The sequence below is a fragment of the Oreochromis aureus genome, linkage group 3, assembly GCF_013358895.1.
Source record: "Oreochromis aureus strain Israel breed Guangdong linkage group 3, ZZ_aureus, whole genome shotgun sequence".
Taxonomy (NCBI): Eukaryota; Metazoa; Chordata; class Actinopteri; order Cichliformes; family Cichlidae; genus Oreochromis; species Oreochromis aureus.
In genome coordinates, this window is record NC_052944.1 from 86500832 (window position 1) to 86517979 (window position 17148).

Consider the following 17148-nt stretch of genomic DNA (forward strand, 5'->3'; position numbering starts at 1 on the left):
TCAGTTTTGCTTCCCTAAAAAAAACAGAACACTATAGTTCACAAACACACCCTAAGCTTTCACACCAAAAAATTACTAAAAGAATTCAAATCTTTTACCTTATTTATGACTATTAGAAAAACTTTAACTTTGCTTTTTCATTACAGTGATACCAGGTTTTATAACTTGTGGCTATAACTATGATATGATGCTTTTATGAAGTGTTATAAGTGCATGACAACTAAACAACAGTAAAAATAAGCTGTTGCCATGTTGTTCCTATGCAAAATAATGACACCATAACATCTGATATAGGAACTTCCATGAGATTGGTGTGCCTATTTTAAATTATTGAAAACATCAAATTAATAAAAAGCCTTTTTTTTTTTCAATTCAATGCAGATTTGTTTGTATAACACCAAATCACAACAACCTCAAATCACCTTAAGGACCCACAATAATACAGAGAAAAACCCAACAATAAACAACCCCCCTTGAGCGAAGGTTCCCTTTTAATAGAAAGAAACCTCCCGCTGGTAGGATTGGTTGTGTCAGACTACAGTAGATTTATAATATGCTCACTGTAAGTAGATATTTATTAAATTTCCTCAGCAGTTAAGTAGCTTGCAGCTTTGTGGAACTAATAAATGAATAATATATTATTGGGAGAAGTCAGCTGAAAGCATCACTGTGTCGGAGTCACTAAAAGTTTCAGTATAATCTTATTGCAGCTTGTTGATGGTGATTTGAATTAGCTTCAAGTCATCACAGCTCTGTAAGGTTAACACACCTATAACAATAAACAATAAGAAGAAATATGAGCACTCAGTGAGAAATGAGCGAATAACTTCCCTCTAACTTTGTAATTCCAGAGACATTTGGAGAATCTAGAAGCAGGTTGGTAAATGTTTACTTAAAGCACTTACTTTGTTATGATCATAGTAAAGGAATTTTAAAAGTATCAGGATGTTGAGGGAGAGATGCAAAAGCAACTTTATTACAAGTGAAAATGTAAACTAAAAACACTGCAAAAGTTGTCAGGTGACTCGGGTCATCCAACATAGAAAGGATGCAAGCTGAAAAAAATATTGACAAATAATTTTACAAAAACGAAGGACAGACTTTTTTTTTTTTAAGTAAGCTGAAGTTTTAAGTGTGCAATTGGATGCTGGAGGGAGCAGGGCACAGGTAAGAGCAATCAAAGGTTGAGACAATGAGGGCAGGGCATATAACTGGAAAGAAACACAAAGCAAAGTAAATCTAGAAAAAAAAACCCATCAGAGACTAACTTTGATAATAATGAGACATGAAGACAGCCCTAAACAAAATAACCGAGAGAAGAGGTCAAAGGCAACAGACAAAACAAAGACAGGGAAGCACTGAGCGAACCTAAGAACATCAGAAATCTAACAAAGGAAATTAGAAGCCAAAACTCAAGAAATCCTAAAAAAGAAAAACACCCACAGAATTTCTTGATGCAATTATCAATCATCCTCGCAAGGAAGTCCCAGAAAGTTGATTGTGTTAATCTTGATGTTGTTTTTCTCCTACTGAAAACAATGGGACATCACAGAGTGTTCTCTCTCAGGTTGTGGAGTTCCACAGGGTTTGATTTGATTTGATTGATTTGATTGAATCTTTATTTTGAACATGCTGAAAAAGTACAACAACATAGAATTAAAAAGAGACAAATAAACAAAGAAAAACAAAAGGAAAACGAGCAACCACAACTACAAATAACTTTCATGTTCAATTGCTGATCCTCCCTCCGTGGACTCCAGCTCCCTCCCACTGTACAAAGACATTCAATTTGTGGGGTTAGGTTAATTTGGTGATTCTGGTTGTCTGTCTGTATGTGTTGGGCCTATGACAGACTGGTGACATGTCCAGGGTGTACCCTTCCTCTCGTCCTGTGGTAGCTTGGATACGCTCCAACCCCCCCCCCCACCCTGCAACCCTGAGAAGAATGGATGAGAATGGATGGATGGCAGGATACTTTTTATTTAGGTTGAAATTGTATCCTTGTTTGTAAAGATGTTTGACCTTTTGTAACTACTGTACAGAATGGAAAATTTTGTAATTCACCTGTTTAAATTATCTCAAGGTGGGCCCTTTCATAAACAGTTACTAACTGTCTGCTAGGCACTCTGAACTCCAGCTCTGGATTATGTTTGTGTTGTGTTGTGGAGCATTTGATGAAATTATCTTAACAAACGCAAGGCTCCAGTGCAGTTAACAAATCATCCAAGAAGTCAGAGCTCCAATTTTGGTCAGTGAAAATCTAGGATTTTATCTTAATCTTCCTCGGCAGTAATTAACAGGCATTTGTGCCTGTGTGATGCACCCAACTGATAACTTAACACTCCACCCATTCTGCATATTGTTTCTGGCACCAAAAACCCAACATGGTGAGTCTATTATCCATGTGTGACATCACAGTGACCCTTGTATACTATCTAAAACATGCACACAGTAAGCCTGTTCAGTTTGAATGGTGGTGGGTGAAGCCTTCTGATACTTTTGCTCAGCGCTTGAATATAAAGGTTCATTTTAAAGAGCTAACATAATGCTCTTCTATTTTCTATAGTAAATATCCAATCCAATATATTTTAGTTAATAAGAGATTGTGACAAACCTAAACAGGGTTAGGCTTAGTGATCTGGAATAAACTGGAGCTGGTGGTGTGATGTCCCTAATATTCACAGAAAAGTATTTTACTATCACAACAACACAACCTGTAAAATCATGGAGTCCCATTCATTCTGGTCAAGCTCAACAGCGCCCCACTATGGAACAGGAAGTCCACATTAGAGGAATTCTACTTAATATGATAACTTTTTTCTGTCCTATAGTTTAAAGAGAAATTTTCTGTTTTAATAAACAACAGATGGAGAGCAGTTTATGGGCGGAGCCAGGACAACGAATGTGTTCAAATATTCAGGCTGTGTTTCTGACAGATGAAGCGCATCCTGGTGGAGCAGTGCTGGTCATTCAGGCGTCCATCACTGTGAAGGTGAGCACAGTCTTCATCCCCTCCAAGACCGTGCCCAGTCCAGCTGTCAGGCTGCCCAGGTCTCCATCGCCTGAAAATGTGCACATTCATTAAGGGGAACACAGGTAAACAGGAGAAAATGTAACAAAGTTTTCAGATTTCCACATGGACCTTGAGTTTTAAATTGCAGGTTAGAGAATATGTTATAAATGCAAGAAATAGTCATATTTATCCTTGTGTCTTGAGTTAATTGATATTAAGTGGCCGTACACAGTTAATGCAGCATGACAGGAGAAAATAACAGAGAATTTATATTTTTTGTTACTTAAATAGACCTGCGCTCAATCCTTTGTGGTGTCTGGTTCACCCACTCCCACCTCCCAGTTCTGGAGTCAGACAAACCGACCCAGTAGAATTGAGGGATTGCATTACGGGTCACAAAGTCCTGTATAAAGAGACAGGGAGAGCATTTTGAAAAAAACAAAAAAAACCCCAAAAAATTATTGTTTGTTTGTGTGTGTCTCGATTTGTTGTGAGATGTGTTCCTGCTGTTTTGAATATTTATCTCTGTTAAGACAGATAAATATCCAACAGGAGGTGTTTGCCTTTTCCCAGCATATCTTTGCAAATAAGAATTTGTATTTGATGACTAACCTGTTTAAATAAAAATTCCATTGACTCACTACTCCATCTTGTGGTACAATACAATATTGCACAAAGGCTCTAGTTATACAAAATGAATACACTTTTGCCATAAAAGTTATGGCAGTTTGGAAGGTTTAAAATTCTCTTTAAATTTTGGAAGGTTTTCCTTTGTAAATATTAAAAAGCATCAACCGTGGTGATTTCTTTAAAGACCAGAGTGTTTGCTAATTTGGTCAAATTAATTTAGGCTCTGAAAAGTCTTTAATATCTAAAGAATCCCCAGGTGTGTCTTTGGAAACTTTCGGGTGCCGTTAACCTCTCAACATCCATCAGGCACATTTTCAGAAACTAGGATACGTCACAGTCAAAATAAGTCTAAGATGTTTACTGACAGTTAACTCCCAGTGTGCAGTGTTTCATAGTAGATCATGTGACAGGTGTGGCAGGTCTTACCCACTCCTTGTCGTTACGCAGAATGACCAGGTGAGCTTGTTGTTTTTCACACCAGTCTCTGGACTCAGTCCAGGACTGAGAATCACTGCTGAAGAAGTAACAGTTGGACTCAAACACAGTCCAACTCAGAGGACAACAACCACCTGCAGTTGAACCTGACAGAGAGAAACAGTTACCACAGATGTGAAATTCAGTCTGCAGATGTGTAAAATGGTAAGATATGGTAAACGCACTGTTGTTGATGATGTGTTCAAGGGAACATTTGATGGCTGCAATATTCTTGGCGAGTGTGTCAACGAGTGCCAGCTGCTTCATGGCCTCCGACACTGATCGCACAGCACAAACACAGGTTAAACATGATGTTTAGAGTCATCACCAGCAGTAAAATCTACAGGGGGCAAACAGACCTGAGGTAAGCTGGTCCTTGTTGTTCTCAACAGTAAACTGCAGCTGCTGAACTTGTTTAGCTGTTTCTAGAAACAAAAAGATTTAGCATGTTAGCATGTTTGACACTGTGGATAGTTCACTGATTAAATTAGAATATCTCAAAAATCCTTTACATAAGATGTTGTTAAGGAACACAAGGGCTATGGGAAAACCCCTAAAAATGTCTTAATATGAAATGGAATATGTGAAAGGCAGCTATTTAAAAGCACCTAGTACTGAGTCAGTACTGGCTAACCGGGGCCTCAAGGGAACTGGTAGCCTTGGGTGGTTAGGCCTGAATGGGGTTTGGCTTAGCAAAGACCCATTGGCCTGCTGACCCTCAGAATGACAGACTTCTTTGTATCTGGAACATCACTACAGTCGTAAGGAAGAAACCTGACCTTGTTAAGAAGGTGGAGTGGCATGGGCTGTTTATAGTTGGCCTCACTTCTTTCTAAAGGAAGGTTTGTGGAATCACAATCTCAGAAAGTGAAAGTCACCTCTATGAACATTTAGCTCACAGAGGGTAATCCTCTGAGTGTGCATACTTGTGCAGCAGTTGAGAGCACCAAACCTTCTTGGTGAATTTTTGATCGAATCCTACAGTCCTTGTTGGGGACTACATAAATTGCTGTGGAGCCTTCAAAAGCTCATGTGGGTGACATAGTAGACACCTGTAGATTGCAAGGACTACCCAGTCTGATTTGAACCAGATTGGTATTTTGTTATTTCACTTCTGTACCAGGCATGGGTACAAACATCATGTTCAAGGTGGCTCATAAGTGCATATGGTGTTTGAGCACCTTAGGCTAAGGGTCAGTAATTAACTTTGTTGTCATATATTCTGATCTTATGTCTTAGACACTCAGAGAGAAAAGCAGCACTGTCAAGTGATCACTACATTCTGGTGACTTGGATTAGATGAATGCTGCTGGTCAGACCGAGTTATCCCAAATGACTGGAAAGATCTGGAGCAGGGCTTGTCTTTAGGGAGCCATAAAATTCTGGATGTTGTGGGTTACACTGTAAATCCCCAAATCTGTTAACTTAGAAAGTCTGACTTATAAAGTCTTTACATATCAACTAACCACATTTAGTTTTCTAATACTACTAAGACATTGACTAACAGGCATTTTACCTTGAGCTTGATGCAGTGAGGTGTTAAATGACTGGATGGTGTCACTCATGTTGGAAACTCTCTGATCCACAGACCACAGATGTTTTGATGTCTTCGTGTCTGAACACACAAAACGACAGCAAATAAAAATAATATTTAGCTAAGCTTGTGTTATAGTAACTAAAACAGTGAGCATAACCTATAATGGAATAAAAGTGACAGCCTTACAAAGCAGATCAGCATAACCACAAAAAGGTCAGTGGAGTAAAATTAGTCATAAAGAAATCTCTGTTTATGTGTCTGTGTCTGTTTTATACTCACTGGTAACTCCAAGCACTATGATCAGAATCAGCAGGATCACAGCAGTCAGACCAGGAAATAACCAGCGTTTGAACCTGGACATCGGTGAGACGAAGTACGGTGGAGAATCTGACAGACAGAGACAGACATACTTACTGCTTCACAATTAGATCTTAAAACCCTAAAATCAAAAAAGTTGCCTACTCAAGCTCAAACAGATACCTTTGGTCCAGAGGACAGTGGTGTCCCAATTATTCTCATAAGGTACGTCAGACATCGCGGCCACCTAGTCTGGTTAAATAAGAAATTTAAAAAAGTAAAGAAATCTGCACAAAAAGATTCTCAAAAAATAGCTATTCTAATCTTATTGCATTAACAGTGTGCTTGGGATTGTTGTCATGCTGAAAAATGAAGTGTTTAATTTTTTCATGTTTCTCAATGATTTGATTTTCAGATACTGTTTATCTGCAGCACACCGTTTTTTGTTGTTTTTTAGACCTGCCACTTCTTTGTCCAGCCAGTTTCCTGATTTTCTTAAGTCAAAATTTTCAGGTAATAGTTATTTGGGAATCACCTTGTTGGTGCAAAAATACTTGATTCCTGTCAAACTGTATTATATCAGATAATTTTCATAGATTGAGCCACAGAAATGAGAACTAATGGTGTGTTTTTGCAGCAGGCTGCTAGTAACAATGTGCCTAAAGATACAGTTTTAAAATTGGTTCGTTCTATAATGACGGTGATGTAGTTGTGGAAGGAGACAATCAAAAGGATAGTTCCAATGTGGTTTGAGATATTTATTCATGCGTGGGTCTTATTGCTCCCATGTGACAAAGACACATCCACTCTACATTTACATTTATACCTGCTGTTGCTTCACCTTTGATACCATATATGAGTATGCTGAAGACCCTTCTCTTGCTGGAGGTCTCCTGACCTCAACCTACCCCGGGCCTGCTGTTCCTGAAATGGTCTGAGTTACAGGGTACACGTCTCGTATGCTCCCCTATCCTAATCTCAAACTGGGTTCGTTAGACCCTTGTTCTAATTATAGAAGTCAGCAACATTTGTTGAGCCTTAATGTGCCCAAAGATGGAAGTTCTTTATGTCCCCATCGGTAAATGCTTGTCTGTCGTGTGTGTGTGTGTGTATCCAGCCTGTGTCTATGCTGAAAATGTTAAGGAACTGGACTGAAAATGGGTGAAAAAGCAGCCAATGGAAGAAAAAAAAAGACCTTAAGAAAGCCTGGAGAACTTCTGCTCAAACAAATTAATAATGAAAGAGTTTCTCACCTTTGTTCTGCCTCTGAAGTAGCAGGGATTCTCAGACATAAAGATTGATATGTCCTCCTCTTTCCTGCCCTTCATGCAACTAGCTGTGTGAAAATACTCAGTCATCATTTTTACGGGTATGTCACAACATTTTGGGGGTCTTAGCTTCATGTTTATCATCCTATTCGTTAGATTTCTGTGAATCAGCCCAAGTTTTACAGAAGTTGCTTTCAAAACTTCCTTTTTAATGGGAAACAGGCAGCCATTCCCTGCCAAAGAGCCACTTTTCAGTTGATACTTCCCTAAAATCAACCAAAACCTACAAAAACTGTATGCAATATGTGTGAAGATACAATCATAATATCTGACACTGACACGGCTTTATTCAGATGCTTTAAAAAAGTAAGTTTATTGCTATAAAGCAGGGGTGTAGATATAGAGACCAAAACAATTTTTTGTAATCAGGCTGTAACAATGTTTATTTCTGCTTTGAACTTGGACATTTGAATGTGAGAGTCTATGGGTAAGGATGTCCTCCTTTAATGTCCACTAGGTTCGTCCCCTAGGTTGGAGTGGCCAGCATTTCTACTTCAGGACCACAGACTTAGATAAGTTTATAAAAAATTACCACATCATGGTTAACTGACTGGAAGCATGGTTAAAGGTTACAGTGAAAATACCGTTAAAATATTATTAGATCTTGCTAATTATTTGGCACTGATGAAACACCTTACTGAGATGTTACATGGCCTAGTCCAGCCCTTGATGTGTGTTTTACCCACATGTGCACAATACAGCATGATGACCAAAAGGATTAAAGCAAACTAACAAGAAAAACAAATGCGCAGCCACAAATGATTGGAAATAGCTAAAATAATAATGTCATGTCCTAGCATACGCTTGGTCACAAGCAACCCATTAAGAGTTGAGGGTAGGGTTTGGCTAACATTAACCTCTTTATACATAATTTTATTCATTCAAAAGGTAGGGTTTTTTTAAATAAAGTTCCTCATTAGTATGTAGCTAAAACAAAACCCAACTCATGACCTAGTGAAAGTCCAACGTTCAAGAGGTCAGAGGTCAGCCCTCAGTGAGGTTGTCATTTAAGAGGAAGGAGGACAGTGGGGCTGAGCAGGTCTCACTGGAGTGCTGTTCTCGTTCAACATCTTCATGATGTCCTGAACAGTGCTGTTGTATTTCCAGATGTAGCATTGAGCGTCAGAGTTGTAGCGCAGGTAATGTTGGAGGATCTCCTCAGATTCTCCTCTGAGCACACCTGAGGGCATCAGGACGCTCATTAAAGAGCTCATGTGTTGCAATTAAAGGTCTTTCTCACTAATGTTTTCCACAGTGTCAGTTTTAATCCATGTTCTATTCAGTCTTTAAAGTAAACACCTTAGGAAATTTTCTACAATTTTACAATTTTCTTCTACAGCTCCATATAGCCTCATTAACCCTGGACCTGCTGGAGAGCGCCCCCTGTAGAGCAGTAAGTCCAGAAAGTGGGATATCTTCATTATATGACAAGTTTTCTATGATGCGGTGTAATCTGAGAGCAGATGTGGGCAAAGCCAGGGAAGCAGGTGTGTTCAGGCATTCGCGGTAGGTTTCTGACAGATGAATTGCATCTTGGTGGAGCAGTGCACATCATTCAGGAGTCCATCATCAGAAAGGTGAGCGCAGTCTTCATCTCCGTGACCGAGACCGTGACCGGTCCAGTTGTCCGGCTGCCCGGGTTTCCACCGCCTGGAAAAACACACATACATTACTTATTATGTTTGTGAGCAAATTCTATGCAGAAGTGAGCATAACTGTCCTATTTTCATCTTCAGGGTTACAGCAGCTTTTGTCAAAGCTGGCATGGCTCATTTCTGCACTAAAAGCTGTGCTAACACTGAGTAAATCTACAGGGAAAATGCTGCTTCTGCTAACATGCTAATTTTGTTTCTACAGTGTCTGACAGGAGGGATTTGCAGCTGGAAACCTGATATAAAATTCCCGCCAACTCTGGATCACTTTTTTTTTTTTTTTTTTCAGTCGAGTCAGTCTCTTTAAGGGCAATCTGTGGACATGTGTGCATGTTTTTGTAATTTCTGAAAAACCTATTTGAAAAAAAATGCTAATAAAGGGATGGTGTGGCTTTGAGTATGGCCCAAACATTTGGGGAATTAAATTCAATAAAAAGCAGGTTGAAACATGGAAAAAGGAAAGTAAGTAAATAAGTAAGGAAGACTTGTAGACTCACAGACTTGCAGTCACAAAGCACAGTACAGAAAAATAGTAAATGTAAAAAATAAGTTAAAGAAAAATGGAAAAGAATTTTTAAAAAGTTTGGAATGGCTGGTTTGGCTAGTATGATGCCAGTATGACTTTATGATTTTCATCCTCTTTCATTTGGAATTGTTTGATTTTGATTCTTTCCATATCATTAATGCAAGACAGAAAAGAGGTCACACATCGTTTTTTGTTTTTTGTTTTTTGTTTTTTAAAGACCTGGGCTCCATAGTGTACGGCGTCTGGTTCACCCACTCCCAGCTCCCAGTCCTCCAGTCAGACAAACCGATCCAGTAAAAGCGAGGCATGCTCCTGCGGGTCACAAAGTCCTGGACAGAGAGAAGTATAAAGTAATTTCTTGTTATTTACTTGTCTGCCAACTACTAAAGAAAAAAATAATAAAATGCAGGATGTTCATAACTTGAAGGTCCTTTGTGTAAATTCCACTTTTACCTCTAGGGGGCAGCATTTAAGCAGTGGATTTGCTAACATTAGTGGTGCAATGTCCTCATGTGACTTTGCCTTTTCTCGGTCTTCCATTTTAAATAAGAACTTACTTGCTTAGTTGAAGATGTATTTGACTGTGTGCACATAAAGTTTTCAAATCTTTTCTTAAATCCAGAAAATGTCAGACAGTGCATTTAAATCTTAAACCTTGACTCTTTATCTATGAGTCATTTTGAAGCTCTTTTCTAAGTGTTTCTGTCCTACTTCAGGCCTGCTTACAAAAAAAATGACACTGCATCAGAGGTTAGTAAGGGTGGTCTCTGCCTGTGCAGCTTCCTTTGGATAAACGCAGAATATATTCTAATGCTCAGGTGTTAAAATTCCTTGTTAAGGGTTGGTTTCAAAATGTTGTCTTTATGGGTGAAAGAGTTCAATTATGTTTTAAAAAGTGTGCCATGTCCATGACATTGTCCAATGACACCTCTGAGGCTCTGAAGTCTCTGCTGTCTGAATCTTTGAGATGCTGTTAACCAGACACATTTTTACAAACTAGGAAACGTTACCATTCAAATAAAGTTTCTTCCCCAAAGCGATAACCACCCTGAACTCACACATGCACCGATAACACAGCCCCCCACTTCCCACTTCCTCTATGGACCACCACTGTGCAATACCAATTCTATGTGCAATAACTCAACTGTATATACATAACTTTTTTTTTCTTCCTTAAAAATACGGCTTGTATATTGTACATTTTATATATATATATATATGTATATATCTTTTTGTTAATACTGTCCATATGTACATAGCGCTGCAGAACTGTACCCCCCCCCCCCCGAGCATGTTTACACTGAGTAGGAGATGCTCTGTATCTCATTGTACAACTGTATAGTGACAATAAAGGCATTCTATTCTAAAGACTCATGCATTTCATGCTGAATCATGTGACAAGTGTGGCAGGTCTTACCCACTCCTTGTTGTTGTGCAGAATGAGCAGGTGAGCTTGTTGTGCTTCACACCAGTCTCTGGACTCGTTCCAGGACCGAGAATCACTGCTGAAGAAGTAACAGTTGGACTCAAACACAGTCCAACTCAGAGGACAACAACCACCTGTAGTTGAACCTGACAGACAGAAACAGGTACACAGGTGTGAGCTTCAGTCTGCAGATGTGTATTTTCCTGATATAAACATGGTAAACACACTGTTGTTGATGACGTGTTCAAGGGAACATTTGATGGCAGCGATGCTCTTGCTCAGAGAGTCGATGACCGACAGCTGCTTCAGCGCCTCTGACACTGAACACACAGCACAAACACAGGTTAAACATGATGTTTAGAGTCATCACCAGCAGTATAATCTACAGGGGGGCAGACAAACCTGAGTTAAGCTGGTCCGTGTTGTTCTCAACAGCATACTGGAGCTGCTGAACTTGTTTAGCTGTTTCTAGAAACAAAAAGACTTAGCATGTTTGGCAACTGGAACACTTAAAACGATGAGGTTTGGTTTAGACTTTCACATTGTAAATGTAAGTCTGCATAAATCCCTTATGAGATAAATATTTTAGTGTCAGGGACCTGGGTCTGATGACCCAGGTGTCCTCTGCAGTTTTGGACTTATTACTTGTTATAAGTATATTTGATGTATGGTATGGCTGTCACTGGTTTCCCTGATTGCAGGTATGTGTGTGTGGGTGTGTATATGGGTGTGGGTGCATCTGGTAGGCTGGTTTACGGGCACCATTAGGCCTGGTGGGTGTGCCCTGCCAGGTGGCTGGCCACACCCGAGGAAGCTGTTCACACAAACCTGCAGATGATCAAGCCTTGTCGAGGGAGCTACTTAGCAGTGTGGTGGAGCTCTCTCCGATGCTGGATTGTTTTGTGAGACTTCCTGTTAGTTTCCCAGCTGGTAGTCAGTGAGTGTGAGTTTGTCACAGTGTAGTGTATTCACGGCTCCTTCTGTTATTTTCTCAGGAGAATTGCGGGATGAGAGGGCAGCAAGCATGGGTTACACGGAGCAGATGCACTGACACTGGATGAAGACACGGCACGGGAGTCTGGGACACACGGGGATTTATTGGTGAATTACTTCACCACCTTGTAAATAAACACTGTCTAAACTGAAGAGTTTAACGTTTGGGTCCTACTTCAGAAATAGAGAGGAATTACTTTAAACCTTTAAATCAGGTGGTTTTAAGGAAAACAAGAAAATCCCTCCAAATATCTTAATTTGACAAAGGTACCGAATCTACTCCACTATAAATAAGCAGTGCTTTAATATAAATGTGTCATTTTTAATCTAAATATATAATGTTTTAATATCTAGTGTTAAAAAAAAAAGACCTCTGGTGAGACACCAGCTCCACTCCTGGACTCAGATCCAGGACTTACATTTTGCATTGGGTAGCTCATTTATAAAAACTGACCTTCATTTTGTTTACACTCATGGATGCTGTTGTCTCCACGCTGCCACATTGTTCTGATTTTTTTTTTTGTTTTGTTTACATTTTCCACCTCTACTAGATAGCTGTAACTGTCATGATAGGCTGTGTGGCAGGCAGGCCGGAAAGGTGGACCCAAGAGCAGGGCTCAGAGCCGGCAGGTTAAACTTAAAGCACAGCTTTGTTGCTCGGAAAAAAACTCCACATAAATAAAACTTCCAAAAAAACAAAACAAAACTCTGAACATAGGAACTGAAACACTGGAACTGAGCAACTAAACAGAAGTAGAAGACAAACACACAGCTTACTGAGGGTAGCAAACATTAACAACACGACAGAGGGCAAAGGCAAACACAGGGCTTAAATACACAGTGGAGTAATCAGGGAATAGGAAACAGGAGGGAGACACATCTGGGAGAAATTAGGGCTAACCCGACAGGGGGAAGTAAAACGGAATACACTGACATAAGACATGGACCTTCAAAGTATAACAGGAAACAAGAAACAAATCACATCAAGACGCAGACTTGACACTGACTTGACACAAAACCTAAAAACTAAACTCATAACCAGGACGAAACTAAAGCCTAGAATAATAATAATTAAAATAGCACAACTAAAGAATCAGAACATAAATCATAATACAGAGGAACGGAAGAATACCAAAACACAAGAAACTGAAAATGCTGGGTCAAAATGACCCAGAACTGGGATAATAACTAGTTATGCTGTGGATCTAAACACCTTTAAGTTTGACATATAAAATCTATAAATGCTAACCACATTCAGATTTTAAGTGTAGCACAGTAATGTGCTAAAACTGTGTCCTATTTTTGTTTTGTTTTTTTGTTTTTTGAGTGTTCTCCAAAAAGACATTAACTACCTTGAGTGTGATGCAGTGAGGCGTTCAGTGATTGGACGATGTTACTGAGGTTGGAAACTCTCTGCTCCAAAGTCCCCAGACGATTTGACATCTTCCTGTCTGAAAAAAGAGATGGACAAGGTCTACTGTACACATCCCCCAAAAAGAGGAAATTGTTGTAGTATAGCAAACTAAACACTCTATAATACAATAAAATAATAGTGTAATAAAGAAATTTGCTCAACAAAGTAAGACAAAAATAAAAAATGTTCTGTAAAGCAAAATAATTAAAAGAACAAAATGAAACAAAACTAGAGATGATAAAATAAAAAGCTGATTTTAAAAACTGGCTCTATTACACAATGTAGATTCAATATAACAAAAACTGTAAATCAAATTACTTTTATCTTTCTATGGGTGAAAATTATATTTATTTAATAATAATATAATTTCAAGATGATGTCATGTAAATATCTATTGTGTGATTAGAGGTTTTTTTTACATTAGTAATTCCTTTTGTGCATAATTTTATGTTATTGTTAATAATAAATTAATTAAAGCAACAAAACAACCTGAAGAGCGGGTTCAGAGCTGAAAAAGCCGGCTCTTTTTAGTGAGCCCAGCCGAAAGAGCCAGTTCTCTAAAAAGAGCCGGAAATCCCATCACTAGAAAGCTGAGATGGTTGGAAAGTGTGCAGTGGAGGGATCATTGATATTGGACATATAGGAAAAGAGAAAGACCTCAAAGGATGTCTATGGACGTAGAGGTGGGATTTAGCATGTGGATTTGGACCCCAAATGCAGACCTAGACATGGACGGCTCAAGATGGTGGCATGTACGCACATATGCAGTGGCACAGTGCTTCCAACTACTGTGCACCTTTTTGTGTTTTTCTACTATTTATATTTTATTCCAACACATTTGATGTGGGACACCCAGAATTTAGTTGTGCATTAAAAATGACAAAAGACTATTCTATTCTATTTCTATTTTAAAAGGCAGACTGAAAACGCAGAGCCTACTTATAATATTGGTTACAGTTACTAACAAGGAAACGCGGTCCGTTACTATTTTTCAACAAACAGACGGTTGAAGCTGTGTTCAGCTTACCGCATCTTATATCAGTTGCACGGAAGCAGCTGTAAGTAATCTGGACGCTACAGCTTTAAGCAGCTGCGCGCTCCCGCGGACGGTAATCACGATCACTGTCTAGCACAACACCTGGAGCTCAGGGGGCAAAACAATCGCATGAGTGCTGCTGTTTGACTGAAGCAGAAGAATAAAGTAGTCATGGTAAGTCAATCACATGACCACTTAAAAATAAAAGTGATATATACCAGTTTTTAAATTGTGTTGATAGACCACGTAAAACCAGAGTCATGATAAACAATATATACGCGGCGTTTTTTCCTCAATAGTTTCGTCACGTTTAATGTCTAAGGACAGCGCTAGCAAGAACTCTCTACTTATGAGCAAAAAAAAACAAAATTAAAAACAACAAAAAAAACAGGGGAAGTTAGGAGTGACGGCGAGAGAGAGAGAGTAGAAAAAGAGGGAGAGCGAGTTTTGAGATGTGGGAGATTTGTGACGTTTAGCGTGTTTGGGGTGTGTAGTTAATGTGTTGTGGATAGTTTTGTGTTGTGTGTCAGAACAATGAGGCGACTGTTGTCTCCAGGTAGAAACAGCAGTGATACACCTGCTGCTGTCAGACCTGCAGGTATCAGGCTGTGATGTTCTCCTTTATAGTGGACAGAAATATTTGGAGTGGCCCAAATAATTTGTGTGGCATCTTATTGAATGCAGAGCAGCTGATTGTTCTGTAAATAGTTTGAAATGGTTATTTTAAAAAAGGGTAAAAGGTAAATGGATGCAAATAACTTTGTTGTTTGCAAAACTTGTGCATAGGATTTTAAAATTGACAATTTATTTTTGCATTTAAAGTTTTGAAATATGATTCATTAAACATGTTTGTGGTTGTTACAGTAAAAATATAACTTTTTCTACTCTGATTTTATGTTTTTGTCTGATTTTAGATCAATTGTGTTAATACAGTATGTCAAAATGAAAACATAACTGTAAATTCAGGCACGTGAGGTTGTGCTGAAAAGTATGATACCAAACAAGGCAAAGTAAATAGTTTTTAAAGGTAAAATGTGGAGGGAAAATCAAAAGTAGTTAAAAATGGCCAATTATACCCTGGACCCCAGAGGGTTAAACGTTTTGTTAAAGTAATGCAATAGTTACTTTTCAAGTAATTAATTACTTTTAGAATATTGTAACTCACTAACTCATTTACTTTTTTGAAGAAGTAACTAGTAACAATAATTAATTACTTTTTCAAAGTAACTTGCCCAACACTGGTAGTGTGTGTGGGGGAAAATACAAAAGAAATCTGAATACAAAAAGGTATAAAAATGCTCAGGAGAATCATTAAAACAGAAAACCACACCAAACAGAAACATGCCAGGAGGGGATAAGCATCCACTGTGAGTCACAGTCATTCAATAAAACAGGAAGTGAAATGTTGTTACAAGATGAGAAAAAGAGACATGAATAAAGATAATACAGGGGAATTGAGAACAGGAACAAACAAAATACGAAAAGAACAATATAACCAAAACTACAGACATGAAGCGAAAAGCAAAAGAAACCTAGAATCACCAGAAAATATTCAAAATAAAACAAAACTATGAAGTCAAGACACTGGGTCAGTGACCTAGGACCATGACAGAACAAGGACATGAAGAGAGTTGGTGTGATAGAGGAGGATCCTGGGGATAGGCTGAGATGTAGCAACTTCTAAAGACAGAAGCCAGAAAAAGATGAAGATGCTAGTGCTGCAATGATTTTAAAAGTTTAGCTCTCTAGAGGCATCCGGGTGACAAAATACTTGACAGTTTTGTGGTTGTGTCTGTTTATGAAAGTATAAACTGGGGGTCCTCACAAATGACCTGACAACAGTGGTCACCACATTTAACCTAAACTAGAATGTATGTGTGTGTGTGTGTGTGTGTGTGTGTGTGTGTGTGTGTGTGTGTGTGTGTGTGTGTGTGTGTGTGTGTGTGTGTGTACACACGCACTTACTGGTACTTCCCATCACTATGATCAGAATCAGCAGGACCATGACGATCAAACCAGGAAACAGCCACCGTCTGAACCTGGATGCAGATGAGGGTGCTGGACTGTCTGTTTGACAGACTCTCAGTTATTACAGGTGCACGCTACAACCAAGACATTCCCAACTTAAATGAAATGGATACCTGTGAGAGAGAGCGTTGTCTTGTCCCAGTAATTCTCATAATATGATTCCTCCATTCTGCTCACCTCTTACTGTGGTTAAAACAAACAAAAGTCTCAAAAACTACCTGGTGATGCCTCCCTTTATTACTTTCAGGTTAAACCGTAAAGTTATTTTAAACGTATTAAATATAAATCACATCAAAGTAGTTTAAATGAATACACCTATAGCTGGATTTATGTAGATATTCAGTATATAAATACACCTATGCTAATCTCAACAAAATCAAATTGTTTCTTTCTACCAAACTACCAAACTCACTTAAATATCAAAGCTAATTCAAACTAATAATGTAGAAAGAAATAAAGTGCTCCTCACCTCTGCTCTGCCTGTGAAGAATCAGCTGGAAAGCATCAGATAAATATTTACATCACCTCCTCCCTCCCACCCACCAAGTAAGAAACTATGTGCAAGTACCCGTTTTATTAAGCGTATCATAATTATTTTTGAGGATTTAGCTCCTGGTCTCACATCCTATTTTAGTATTTTCTGTAAAATGAGCCTCAGAATTTCCCTTTTGTTCAGAAACATTTTATTCCAGGGAGGGAAGCATTCCTCAGTCTGAACTTCCCTAAAATCAACCACAGTGTTCACAAATTCAAACTATGTGTAAATGCAAGATCACAAACAAACACAGACATGT

General features: G+C 38.7%; 2 protein-coding genes and 1 long non-coding RNA gene across 5 annotated transcripts; 1 reads left to right on the forward strand and 2 right to left on the reverse strand.

The window, feature by feature from the left end:
- Window positions 1-923: 923 nt before the first annotated feature.
- Window positions 924-7305, reverse strand: LOC116334645 (C-type lectin domain family 10 member A-like). Its single transcript, XM_031758110.2, has 9 exons — window positions 7205-7305; window positions 6135-6203; window positions 5934-6041; window positions 5634-5732; window positions 4477-4542; window positions 4303-4395; window positions 4070-4224; window positions 3307-3416; window positions 924-3062 (listed from the first exon to the last, which is right to left on the reverse strand). Exons 2-9 carry the CDS (start codon window positions 6187-6189, stop codon window positions 2909-2911), a joined length of 840 nt encoding a protein of 279 aa, XP_031613970.1. The 5' UTR covers window positions 6190-6203; window positions 7205-7305; the 3' UTR covers window positions 924-2908.
- On the forward strand, window positions 4216-13231 carry LOC120437770. The gene is made up of 3 exons (XR_005611400.1): window positions 4216-4282; window positions 9675-9807; window positions 11879-13231. It is a non-coding gene; the product is annotated as an uncharacterized LOC120437770 (long non-coding RNA).
- On the reverse strand, window positions 7564-16868 carry LOC116334647 (C-type lectin domain family 10 member A-like). 3 transcript variants are annotated; one of them, XR_005611399.1, is made up of 10 exons: window positions 16824-16868; window positions 16468-16537; window positions 16292-16393; window positions 13229-13327; window positions 11286-11351; window positions 11111-11203; window positions 10875-11029; window positions 9677-9786; window positions 8646-8929; window positions 7564-8514 (listed from the first exon to the last, which is right to left on the reverse strand). XR_005611399.1 is itself a non-coding variant. In XM_039608323.1 (9 exons), exons 2-9 carry the CDS (start codon window positions 16520-16522, stop codon window positions 8773-8775), a joined length of 837 nt encoding a protein of 278 aa, XP_039464257.1. In that variant the 5' UTR covers window positions 16523-16537; window positions 16824-16868; the 3' UTR covers window positions 7564-8772. The 3 variants fall into 3 exon arrangements, 2 of the variants coding, with proteins under 2 accessions (XP_039464257.1, XP_039464258.1); XM_039608323.1 differs by having other exon boundaries at window positions 7564-8929; XM_039608324.1 differs by lacking the exons at window positions 11111-11203; window positions 11286-11351 and having other exon boundaries at window positions 7564-8929.
- Window positions 16869-17148: the final 280 nt, after the last annotated feature.

Coding starts and splice junctions, on each gene's coding strand:
- LOC116334645 (XM_031758110.2), bottom strand. CDS start 6,189: ATGTCTGACGTACCTTATGAGAATAATTGGGACACCACTGTCCTCTGG. Junction 4,396..4,476: donor CAAGGACCAGCTTACCTCAG/GTCTGTTTGCCC, acceptor CTGTGCGATCAG/TGTCGGAGGCCATGAAGCAG. Junction 4,225..4,302: donor TGAACACATCATCAACAACA/GTGCGTTTACCA, acceptor TCTCTCTGTCAG/GTTCAACTGCAGGTGGTTGT.
- LOC116334647 (XM_039608323.1), bottom strand. CDS start 16,522: ATGGAGGAATCATATTATGAGAATTACTGGGACAAGACAACGCTCTCT. Junction 16,394..16,467: donor GACAACGCTCTCTCTCACAG/GTATCCATTTCA, acceptor TCTGTCAAACAG/ACAGTCCAGCACCCTCATCT. Junction 11,030..11,110: donor TGAACACGTCATCAACAACA/GTGTGTTTACCA, acceptor TCTGTCTGTCAG/GTTCAACTACAGGTGGTTGT.